At 41.2% G+C, this 12,373-nt stretch overlaps 1 protein-coding gene across 1 annotated transcript in view; it reads left to right on the top strand.

The window, feature by feature from the left end:
* TMEFF1 (transmembrane protein with EGF like and two follistatin like domains 1) overlaps positions 1-12,371 on the top strand; it is a 125,481-nt gene extending 113,110 nt beyond the window's left edge. The window contains exons 6-10 of the mRNA XM_076330177.1: positions 124-272; positions 1,130-1,195; positions 5,240-5,363; positions 9,169-9,327; positions 11,147-12,371. Coding sequence (XP_076186292.1) covers positions 124-272; positions 1,130-1,195; positions 5,240-5,363; positions 9,169-9,327; positions 11,147-11,231 — 583 coding nt within the window. The 3' untranslated portion in view covers positions 11,232-12,371. The remainder of the gene's footprint in view (positions 1-123; positions 273-1,129; positions 1,196-5,239; positions 5,364-9,168; positions 9,328-11,146) is intronic.
* Positions 12,372-12,373: the final 2 nt, after the last annotated feature.

Below are 12,373 nucleotides of genomic sequence, written 5' to 3'. Positions count from 1 at the left end.
TCATGCAACACGGTCTTCTCTCCTGGTATTAGTGCATGAGCTAGTGTTTACTCAGGACTCAACATGACTTAATTTTTGTTTGCTGGATGTCAATTTCTTTTTGCTGTGTGTTTCCATTAACAGTTGTGTATGTAATATAGACTGCAGTGGATACAGTTTTAATCCTGTATGTGCTTCTGATGGAAGTTCCTATAACAATCCGTGCTTTGTTAGAGAAGCATCATGTCTGAGGCAAGAGCAGATCGACATCAGGCATCTTGGACACTGCTCAGGTAGGCTTAATTTTGTTTTTCTGGTAAATGTAAATTCTGACATAAGTGGGCTTTGTAGAGCTTTCCCTTTTCCATTTTTGATCAGAAGTCACTGATCCAGTTGTCAGTGAACTCCCCGCCTGTGTTTTAGAGTTCCTCACGCAAAGGTATGTTTACACTACATACATACGTGCTGTGTTTACATTACCTTCCTTTGGCTGCTGTCACCTGGAAAGACAGCAAAAGCTCTTAGGAGAATCTAAGCAATAGTCCAACGGGTCTTACATGGGGGGGCGGTAAGAAGTAAGAGAGCAAAAGGAGTACTGGTGTGTGGGAAACGTTCTCTCTTGCTGCTGTAGGCTGTACAATGTACTTCCAAAGTGAGTCAAGTTGGGCCCCGATTGCACAAATATTTATCCATTTCCTTTTCCAGTGTTGGAATGGTCCACTGAAACCCTCTGCCTACTGCCTTGTAATTAATCATGTGCATGACTCTTCAGTTTTGGGGTCCTGCAGTTAGGACCTTCTCATGGGAATAACAACTTTCCACCATCTCTTTGCCAGTTACATCTAGATCTGTAACTTGGACACTTCCAAAACTGAAACAGGCTGTCACCAAAATAACCTAAGCCCGTACCACGGAAGAGCTTTTCGTTCAAAACATACAGCTTGAGGTGTGCGGTGTGTTGGTCTGGCCGCTGGGGTTACGGACTCTGTTACAGCCTGGTTGTATGGGAGGAACAATGTGGGAATGTGTCCAGTTTTACTGCAATTAAAATACTTCTTCGAATATTATTCTGGCTTCTCAATGACTTAGATGTAGTCGTCTGGAAATAAGCCTTTCCTAATAGCTATCCATGCATGTATTTATCATCTAGAAACAGATGACACAAACGCAGTTGGAAAGAAAGACGATGGCATGCAGTATCGGCCAGAGGTGAAAGGTACCGTGCTGACTTTGTGCTGTTTGGTTACGGTTTCACAAGATGAGAAAATAGGAGCACGCAGGTCCCTTCTCGTCTGCCTTACAGCTTTGATTTCTGTAACCGAGACAGTCCTGCGAACAGCTTCTTTCTTACAGCACTGACGTCGCAAGGCTGGCAAGAAGGAGATGTGCGTGATTTGTGAGTTTTGCCTGCTCTGTTCCTCTAAGATGCCCAGCTGCTCCCCACCCTACGCAGCGGCCACAGGATTAGACTCCCCCCACGTGCTGTGAAAATGCCTTTACTGCAAGACGTCAAGCTGTGACATTCCTGATGAAATGACACAAGCCCCCCAGCGACCCCATCTTTTCTGATAACTTCTGAAAAAAAATGGCAGATCCTGTCTGTGTTAGGTTATTTTAAAATGTTTTCAGTAAACTAATACGCTGAATCACATTGGTTGAAAATGTTTTACCTATATGAACCTTACCTTAGCTAGATGAACCTTACTATAAATGAAATAAGGCAGAGTTTCACTTCGTGCTCAGTGGTTTTACATGGTAGTAGTCTGTGTGTGTTAAGTACATTCTCAGAACAGATATGCTTCTGCATTTCATGGCTCTTGCTCAAAGTGTTTCTCTCTGGGACAAAACATCTCTGCCTTTCTCAAGTTATTGGCAAAGAGCAGATCTGCATAGGTGTTAATCTTCCCTCCTCTTCTCTCACAAATAATAGCACTGTTATCTTCTCTGTTAGCTCTGGTCCTTAGTTGCTTCTGTCATACTTGTTTTGCACTCCCGTGGCCTCCCAGAGTAAAGCCATCCCACCATGGCTTTCGACATTCCTTGTGTTCTTCCTGAAAAGCCTTTCAGTGCCAAAAAGCTCCATATATATTTCTTTTTTCAAAAAGTCTCTTATTTTCACTCCATATAATGTACCAGTTGGAATGATTTAATGTCAATTTTCACTTACATTATGAAGGCATAAAAGGCACCAAATGGAATGTACATCTTATTATGTGATGTAATGAAACACCACTTTTGGTTCCTATTCAGAAGAAGTTACAGCCTTTTATTCATTGCATATGAATTGCCCTTGAAATCTAGTTAGTGGAAAAAAGATTGTATATAATTATTATTATTAATGTGTATAGCATGTGCAGTCTCAAGTTCGGCAAATGATGTGCACGGAGGGAGTATGCCTTGTGCAAAAAAATTATTTTGAAATTTTTTTACGCAGCAGTCAGGTCTTTTTAGACAGCAAGAGCCTGAAGTGAACTACTTTGAATGACTTTTTCTTCCAGGATAAAAGAACAGTCCACACTTCTATCTGTTTGCTTTTGCTTTAAATTCCCCTGAGTTATTCTTGTTAAACCCTGTTCTCTGAATGTATAATAGCTTGCGGTCTCTAGAACCATGATGGTCTCCTTCTCCTGCAGTGCAAGTGTCTACCTAAAGTTACACCAGAAAGGTCTCACTTCCCGGATTCAGCTGGCTTGCTGGTTTTCTTGTGCCAAGATGGGCATCAGGGTTTCAGTTTTTGTGCATGCCTCTTCCTTCTGGTGAAGTATCTGAACTCTTATATCCAATCACTCTTTCAAGGCTCCTACACCAGTTAAATCTTTCACTTTGAAGCTCCGAAGCAGTCTAGCAAGCCTCTCAGATTAAAAACGGATTCCCGTCAATAGGTAGGTAAATATCTATTTTACGCTAGGAATCACCTCCTGCATTTAACAGCGTCTCTTTGCTTAATACAAGTTTTGCTTCTGACTTGGGTGGCCATGGCTACCTGGCCAGCTTTCAGGGGATGCATCTTTCACTGGGCCTCACGTTCTGTATTAGTATACACATTAAAAGCAGACATAGTGCAGCTATCTGAACAGACTAATATAATTGTATGTAGCTTATTACTAGCCTTTGATTGGGACCAGATGTGACAGTAATTAACTGCTTGGAGGAAGAGGGAGGCAACGGTTTTGGGATGAGCCAGCCCCACTTTTCTCCTCTTAGACATGCCACATAGTCTATTCCATCAGGGCAGTGGTGGACATATTGTCAGTATTAGGCAATGTTCTTCCCTTGTATCAAGTCTTCTGTATCTTTGAAGCATAGCCTGAACCATCAGGCCTCCTTATATCTAAATCCTCTAATAGATTTTTTTTTTTTTTTCCTCCTGGAACAAATTAGAAAACATTCCAGAAAATGTTCAGGGAGAACCTAAAACAGCAGCATGCCTTTTTTTTCTTGTATAACTACATTCTCTTTCTTGCTGGTGTTATTTCAAATATCTGCAACTGTATAAGAGATTTCTTCTTCACAGTCCCTTTTTGCTTTGCACCTGCAGTTCATTACAATCTTGTATTATTTGTGACGCTATAGTCTATTGCCATGGAAATGAACATAATTCCACAATTACATCTTTAGATCCCTGCTCTTTAGAGAAGTCCATTATGAAATACCAACTTCTGTATTTAGGAGTTTTTTACAGAACAATTTTGGGGAAAGAATGGTTGAAAATGTACACAGCTTTACAGAATCATAGAATCGTTTAGGTTGGAAAAGACCTTTAAGGTCATCAAGTCCAACCACTAACCTAGCACTGCCAAGTCCACCACTAAAGTCCCGAAGCACCACATCTACACGGCTTTTAAATACCTCCAGGGATGGGGACTCAACCACTTCCCTGGGCAGCCTGTTCCAACGTTTAACCACTCTTTCAGGAAATAAATTTTTCCTCACGTCCAATCTAAACCTCCCCTGGCGCAACTTGAGGCCATTTCCTCTCATCCTATCGCTTGTTACTTGGGAGAAGAGACCAACACCCACCTCGCTACAACCTCCTTTCAGGGAGTTGTAGAGAGCGATGAGGTCTCCCCTCATCGCACACTGCTGATAGTTTTAGTAATGTGACAGAAGCACGAAAGATGTCGGTGCAGGAGGGACTGCCTTCCTGTGCTGGGCTGACCTGGCCAGCAACTAAGCACCCACCAGCCGCTCGCTCAAAACAGCCATCACCCCAGTAGGATGAGGGAGAGAATCGGAAGAGCAAACATGAGAAAAACTCATTGGTCAAGATAAAGGCAGTTTAAGAAGTGAAGGGAATAAAAAGAGAAAAGAACCAAGCAATGCAAAAGCCATCACTCACAACGTCCCACCAGCAGACTCATGCCCAGACAGTCTCTGAGCAACGGCCACCTTGGAAAGACCAAAACCCCAGTTTTTCTTGCTAAGCATGATGTCGTATGGTAGGGAATACCCCTTTGGTCAGTTGGGGTCAGCTGTCCTGGCTGTGTCTCCTCCCAGGCTTTTGCCCACTGCCAGCCTACTCACTGAGGGGGAAGCAGAGTGAGAAGCAGAGAAAGCCTTGATGCTGTGCAAGCACCCTTCAGCAACAGCCAAAACACTGGTGTGTCATCAGCACTATTTCAGCCAGAAATCTAAAACACAGCACCATACGGGCTGCTATGAAGAAAGTTAACTCTATCCCAGCCAGACCCAGTACACTTCCCAAAGGAATGGGTATTTTAAGCTCATGGAAAGTTCCGTTTCCATAAAAGAGTTTCTCTGAGGAAGACTGCTATTGTAGTGTGTTTGATTTCAGCTGTAAGACTGGTGGTACCAGTCAGATCAGGGCTTTATTGAGTTGTTTTCTACCCAGCAATCATAAAATGTGGTTTAGCTTCTTCCTAACCCTTCAGGTTTTTCTCCTCTGTTTAGACATGGGAGAGAGCTCTCTATCTATGTATTAGCTCTTTGCCCCAATGCCACTGACAAAACTTCTGCTGATCTTCCTGCATTGGCTTGTTTCTGTTAGGAATACCTTTCTCCTTTTGAGAAACCTGACGTAAGAAGCACATTTAGATGTCTCTGAGAATCATTTTTCAATGTGATACATCCTGGCAAATCTCTGTAGGTGTCTCCGAAACTTCACCCTTAAGCCTTCGCTTATTATTATTCCATATTCCTTTAATCACTGCAAGTTTTTAAGAGTATGCTGTTCTTGGCTGAGATTTTTTACAAATATCACACAGCCATGTATAATTGTTTATGTATATTTCTTTTTAAGATGCCAGTGATCAAAGAGAAGACATTTACATTGGAAACCACATACCTTGCTCAGAAAGCTTCAATGGCTACTGTATACATGGAAAATGTGAATTCATTTATTCCACTCAGAAGGCTTCCTGCCGGTAAGTCCTGCATGCCTCCAAAATGTGCTTCAAATTGCTGTAAAGCTTAATCAAAATGCTCTCTAGACATAATTACAGCATGTACCAGTTTGCAGTTAGCTAAGCAGCAGCACAGGAGCCGTATCCCTATGCTGTGGGCAGCACCCAGCTGCTCCGGTCGTGTGGGAGATAGTGCTCAGAGAAGAGGCTTGGTCAGTCAGGTAGTTCAGAAGCTGAATCCCGATGAAGACTGTGGCCTCACTGTTGCCTCCTTATTTTCAGCTGCTAAATCCTATCTAGAGGGAAAAATTCCACAAAAAAACTGCCTTTGCCTTGCACGGCTTCTCTGTGTGACTGCTTTTTCCCCATAGACCTCTCAGTCTGTCCTTACGCTATCTATGCATTTTATTGCTCTTCTCATAAACTCTCTCTAGAGTATCAATATCTTATTTTTAACATTTATTGCCCTTTTTCACAATAATAGGCTTCATCTAGAGAGTATAAAATTGCAAAATATTCTTTAGCCCACATTTTTTGTCTACGGTATAATCTAGCAGCTCAGTACACTCAGTATTAAGCCACTCAGTGTTTCCCAGGAAATCTGAATGTTCCATTTTATTTCCTTAGTTCCCAGCTAATTTTTTCTTTACATTTCACCTACTAAATTCTCTGTTTTCTTTGAAAAATAAAAATAATTTTAAAAGTTGTTCGTAGGAAAACGCCACTTCTTAATAACATGGAGTGCCCTACTTATTAGGAGGTGTCACTCCTGAACTTTTATCTCGCAGGCTTGTATTTTCAGATTAATGTGGTTGAAGTTGCTATAACTCTTTGCTTTCCTTTGCTTTGGAAACTTCAGCTGTAAATCCATTAGATACTATCACATTTTCTCCCTTGATCTTTATCGATCGAGGATATTTAGGGGTTTTTCCACTGCCAAGATTTAAGGGTTTCCAGACTGACCAAGGAGCAGGAAGCCCAAAAGCCAGAGCCGGTATGGTTGTCAACTTAAGCATTTGAAAGCTTATATTATTACTTTTCCCATCCGAGACCCTTTCATGTCTATTTTCACCTTTCCAACAGGACTTTCTTTGGCCACAACCAAGAGAGCTCAACGTGGCTTTGCTTCTCTTGGGAAACTGGGTGCATCCGCAATGTCATCTTGATGGGCATTAGGCAGCACTATTTGATTACAGTATTCATTTCATCTAGAGCTGTGTTTAACACAATTTCTGATGGATTTGTCCTCAAAATAATCAAAGTAGAGGTGTTTCAAGGAAAACGTTCCTGGCTGAATGAACTGATTTTTTTATTTCTCAGAATTTTTTTCTGGATGACGCTAATCATATAGTCATTTATTCATTTATGATTCAATTACTATTCAGTCATTTAAATATTCATTATTACTCTAATAATTACTGATAGGCAATGTTTTGATGAATTTAATTAATGTACTGTCCCTTTAGATTCTATTTTATAATTACATTACTATTACTGCCTTCAATTTTTTATTTAAACAGCCTGAACAGTATCTCAGCACTGGACCTAGCACAACAAACCTCACGTGGTTCCAGTCAAGAATTTCTGACTCTCAGTTCTTGACCCTAAGTATCAGCTCTCCTTTGGATTTTTCTTGGCTCTTTAAATACTGATGGTCATAGAATCATAGAATCATTGAGGTTGGAAAAGACCTCTAAGATCATCGAGTCCAACCGTCGACCCAACACCACCACCCACATGGGATCTGGTCAATCTCCTGCTGTCCCCCCTTGTGCAGTGCAGTGCAGTTCTGCCCTGTCCTTATGGCAGGCTGCATCAAGAAGGCACAGTTCAACCCTTTGCAAAGAAATCTAAACTTCTTTACGCGAGCTCAATTAATTGATTGATCAGCATATTTTGATAAATCCATACTGACCTCTGTTTATCTTGCTATTATATTTATGCTATATTATCTTGCTATATATTGATGTGGCAGAATGCTTTAAAATCTGTTCTACTAGTTTAAGGTAGCTTAAACTAGTGCCTAGTACTTCATCCCACCACCGATACAGTTCTTAACACAAGCACTTCTTCTTCACAGGAATTCAGTACTCCTGAATCTCCATTCAATATTTCTCAGAAATAATTTCCTGGCGCTTCAGTGTTTCTGAGGAAACATCTTTGAATTACTTGTGCCTCCTCTGCTTTGTTTTGCCTCCTCTGCTTTAAAGCAATTCTCACATTGATCACACTTTGACTGTTACCTTCTTTAATGAAAACAAAAGCAAAGGAACAAATAAGAATCCGCTAGCACTCTTCACTAGCAAGGAGTCCTGTTTCTTATTGTTTCTTTTTGCATGACTACCAACATTTTCCCCGTCCTCTTCCTTCTTGTATGCTAATACATGTTTCTCTTGATTCCATTCCTAGCCATTACCGATCTTACTTACAATACATGGGGGCTTTTTTTAACAACTCTGCTCTTACTGGAACTTGTTTCATGCCTGAACCAAAACTCCGTACACAGCAGCTCACGGCTGGAGAAAGTAGAGTCACAAGATTACGAACATGTAAACCCCAACCGTTATCCCTGCATGCAAAGGCGGATTAGGAATTGCATTAGCAGTTGTAGGAGGGTCTGTGGAGTAATTATTTCATTCCTCCAAACAGTATTAATTCCTACCCTAGCACAAAGCTTTTGGATGGATGAGACTGATCCTGTGTTGCATTCGGGTTTATCTGATCCGGTTTTCAAAAGGATTGTTTCTCTGCCTGCGTGTGAGTAATTCTTCTCCAGCTTTCTACTATAGAGCTGGAGGCAAACTGTATGATTCAGTTGCCCTTAATGATGCATTCACATCAGTGGGTTTTAAAGTGTTGCTGTACAAGGAACTTGCTCAGGGATGTAAGTGGTGGCCTTTGATTCTGCAGACTCCAGCTCAGTGTCTTGGGTGGCTCTTGCCTTTCCTTGCTGTGCTTCAGCCTCTCTTGCCTTGTGACATTAATTGCCTTGTGACATTAATTCCTCCAGAGTGTGTTTCCACTGCCACCTTCACCACTGGCACATCTCGCATTCCCTGAACATGTGTTCACAGGAGCAGCCTCTGCTGAGTTTCTCACTAAGCTAACTGCTGCTTTGCTCAGGCGAGGTACCATTTAGAGCAGCCGCTTCTCTTCTGTCTTCAGGCATTTCTCCCCAACCCCTGGCTAATTTTTATGGATTCTTCCATGAACTCTCACTTGAACAGTTGTGGGCCATTGGGTTTTCTAACCCGACCTCTGTCGAATTTTGGTTTGGTGACAAGGCAGGAGGGGGTTTGATGCTGGTCTTGTCCAATAGGTTTTGCAGGATTCCACTTCTGTAGGCTGCAGCTTGGAAAGGGATCTTCCTTTCCCCCCATTTTTCAAGGTTCCTCTTCCTCTTTGTCACTTCTCTCCCATACTGACATTGCAGCTGAATGAGCATGGTCACTTTGTCTTTCATGAGCATGCTTCTTTGTGTTTCGTTTAGCCTTGTCTGCTTGTTTCACCTAGTTGCTTTATTCTTCCTAAATATTGCCCCAATTTAATAACGACCCCACATATTTCTTCTGCCAAATCAGGGCCTTCACCACGCTGGTGTGTTTTCAGAGGGCCACTAGTAACCTTATCTGGGAAAGCAGAGCATATCTGCTCTGTCTCTTCTCTTGCCACAGAAATCCAAACCATTCCCCAACCCAAGTGTTACCACACCTCCACCACCAGCTCTTTCTCAGCTGGAGTCACCTTGGACTCCTTATTTCATCTGCAAAATGACTGGGCTGTTGTCAAATTACAGATTCCATGAAATATTCCTTTTCTTTTTCAGGTGTGAATCAGGATATACTGGACAGCACTGTGAAAAGACAGACTTTAGTATTCTTTATGTTGTCCCAAGTAGACAAAAGCTTACGCATGTCCTTATTGCAGCAATAATTGGAGCTGTACAGATTGCCATTATAGTTGCAATTGTCATGTGCATAACAAGGTAGGTAAAGACAAAAACAGTGAAAAATTACACATTGTGTGGATATACTTCTTCTGTATTTAAATATTTGACCCCCAACATTTTATGGGCTTTAAGATATATCCTAAAATACCCACATATAAAATACCTAATGACTGAAGTGGAAGGATTATGTCACATCATATCGCCGTTTTTTTGTTGTCACAAAACACACATTTGTTTAAATTCACAAACCACCAATAACCACTCTGAATCCCCAGACCAAATACCCAGCAGAATAGATCAGCCCTGAAACACATCCAAAAGGTCAGCTACTCTGTTAGACCTTCACTGGAGTTATTCAAGCATTGCTGATATCTTATAGAAGCTGTGATCCCCCCCTCCCACCCAGTGAAATCAGAGAAGTTGACAAGATGCTGTTCCCTGCAGTATCACTGTAAATGGTGTTACACAGAGAGAGGAGTATCCCTCACACTATATATGCTTTCTGAAAATTACTGTGAAGCTAGTCCCGTTACTAGGCACTCTCCATGGGAACCTATTTTATGAAATGTAAAGATGCACAAGCACAGAGTTCAAGTTTCTGGGTTGTCTCAGACTCTCGCCCTGTATGAAAACTGAGATGAGAGCCATGGATTCTTTTTGATGACAAGGGATTCATTTACTCATCAAGGACTTGAACCCAATGAGGACTGAGGGCTCTGGGATAGACTAAGGATGACTTAGTTACCTTATAGGTTCATGAAGCATTTACGTCCTACACTTGGGCGTCTATGCCACACTTTGCCTTTTCCTCCTCAACTCATCCTTCACTTTTTCAGCTCCGGTTACATTGGGCCATGAAACTTTCTGCTACTGCGTTAGTGCATGGTTTCCCAAACTCAGTGATGTAGAGTGACACCCCTATGAACAAACAGTATAGGCCTCCTTCCCTATCTCTCTTGTAAGGTTCAACGCAGCAGGTATAAGTACACATGTCTAACACCTCCTGCACATGTAAAAGAGTTATATTTGGCTCATGCAATTGATGTCATCCCATTTTTACTCAACACCCTGCTGGCCAAAGCAGTGGCATGGAAGGCTGTGGTTCAGCAGCCCTCCTCTTTCAGCCTCCCTATGACCGTTCCCCAGCTCACAGTCTCTCGGGGACAGTCTGTCTTGCTCCGTCCCAGCAGGACTGCTCCATCATGCATTGCCCGCTGTCTGACGGGCTGAGTAAGTGCCATTCCGTTCAGAATTGCTGGCTTTGCCTTGGCCAGCGGCGGGTCCGACTTGGAGCCGGCTGGCATTGGCTCTATCGGACATAGGGGAAGCTTCTAGCAGCTTCTCACAGAAGCCACCCCTGTAGCCTCCCCTCCCCGCTACCATCCCCAAGAAAGGGATCGCCTGAGTCACACCACAGAGAGTCCTGGGTGGGCTCTGTCTCAGGGGCTGCCACGACCAGCAGGGCACCTGGAGGTCCAGCACTTCAAAAGGCTGATTGATCCAGTCTTACCATCCACTGGATTTTAAGTATGAAATATGTATAAAGTAAAGCCAGTGCAATTATTCACCATGGTATGTGTTTTGCTTGATCAAGGCTGAAGGACGTAGCACCTTGCTAGTTTCGGTCTCAAGTTCAAGCAGAACTCCCTTCTGAGTGATCTGGGGTCCCACGGACATCCCCAGGTGACAGAGCAGTACCAAAGAGCAGGAACATCCCCCAGTCAGCACAGCTCGTAGGCTCCTTGCTATTGCTAAGTACAGAAAATTAAGTCAATGTGTTATTACTAGGCTTAATTTTATGCAGCATATATAAAATCAGCCCTCCTTTTTCTTTCTCTCTCTCTTTTTTTAACAGAAAATGCCCCAAAAACAATAGAGGCCGTCGGCAGAAGCAAAACCTAGGCCATTTTACTTCAGATACATCATCCAGAATGGTTTAACTTAGTGATTTTTATACCTACATTGACCATGTGATGTACATTTTTATTAAATCTTTTTTTAAAGAATGGAAATATTTATTTCAGAGGCCTTATTTTTGAACATTTTTAGTGTAACAATGTTGGTCTGTATTCTGAAAGCATCAGCTCTAACAGCTATGGACTGTTTTAGTATCTTTATTTTTATGTTTTTGAATACAGTAGTTCATTTTCTGTATCTGTATCACATGGTTATATAATAGATTTGTGCTTTATCCATGGAATGTAATATTTTTGGGAACACAGATTTATTCCACCAATGGTTGTAGATTAAAAAAAAAAAAAACAACCCAACAAAAAAGTCCACATTACCTAGCAAACAAGGCATGAACTAAAGGTAAAAATGTTTACAGCTTACTTTTCTTATGAGAAACTAGAAAACACTGTGTTTAAATACCGTAGATATTTAAATGTTTTTGGAAGTTAGTAACTGATTTTTTAGACACTGCCTATCGCATGAACTGTGAAGCTGTGTGCTGTGTGTAGTTGTAACATATTTATAAAATGTGTGGGCTGGGTCTAAGCACTGCCATCTTCATAAATAATTCCAACAATTTATTTTTAAAGAGGAAAATTATAAATTTCATAATTTGGGAAGTTACCTGGTAGGGCAGATGGCACAGGTCCAAAAGAAGTAGGTCTTAGTAGACTTAGATATTGTAAAAATTGGTGTTGAATAATTGAACACAAATAATTGGAATAAAGCCTACTTTATCACTGTTAAAGCTGTTTTAATACTTCTTAAACTTTTTTAAAGAAAATACATGTTTTAACACCTACAATACGGATTGTATAGTGTTTGTGATTAAAATAAAAAAAAATAATAAAGGTGAATGAATTACTAGTGCTCTTGTATAGAGTATTTTCAAGAGCTAAAGAAGTCCATCCAAATTAGTCTGCTGGTCATAGTTATATTAATAGACTGTTAGTTGTCGTTTGAAAGATCCTGAGATAAAGTGTGAATAGGATGTGTTCAGCTGTTTTAACATGTAGTTTAGGCTTTCAAAATTTTGCATGTAGGATTTAATAATTTGTTCAATAAAAAAAAATGCTTTCAACATTTTGAACTGGAAAAGCATGTCACAATACAACGTTTTCACTATATT

Source organism: Aptenodytes patagonicus, chromosome 2 (assembly GCF_965638725.1).
Source record: "Aptenodytes patagonicus chromosome 2, bAptPat1.pri.cur, whole genome shotgun sequence".
In the NCBI taxonomy this organism is placed as follows: Eukaryota; Metazoa; Chordata; class Aves; order Sphenisciformes; family Spheniscidae; genus Aptenodytes; species Aptenodytes patagonicus.
Note: the sequence above shows the minus strand (reverse complement) of the source record. Positions and strands in the feature narration are given on the sequence as shown.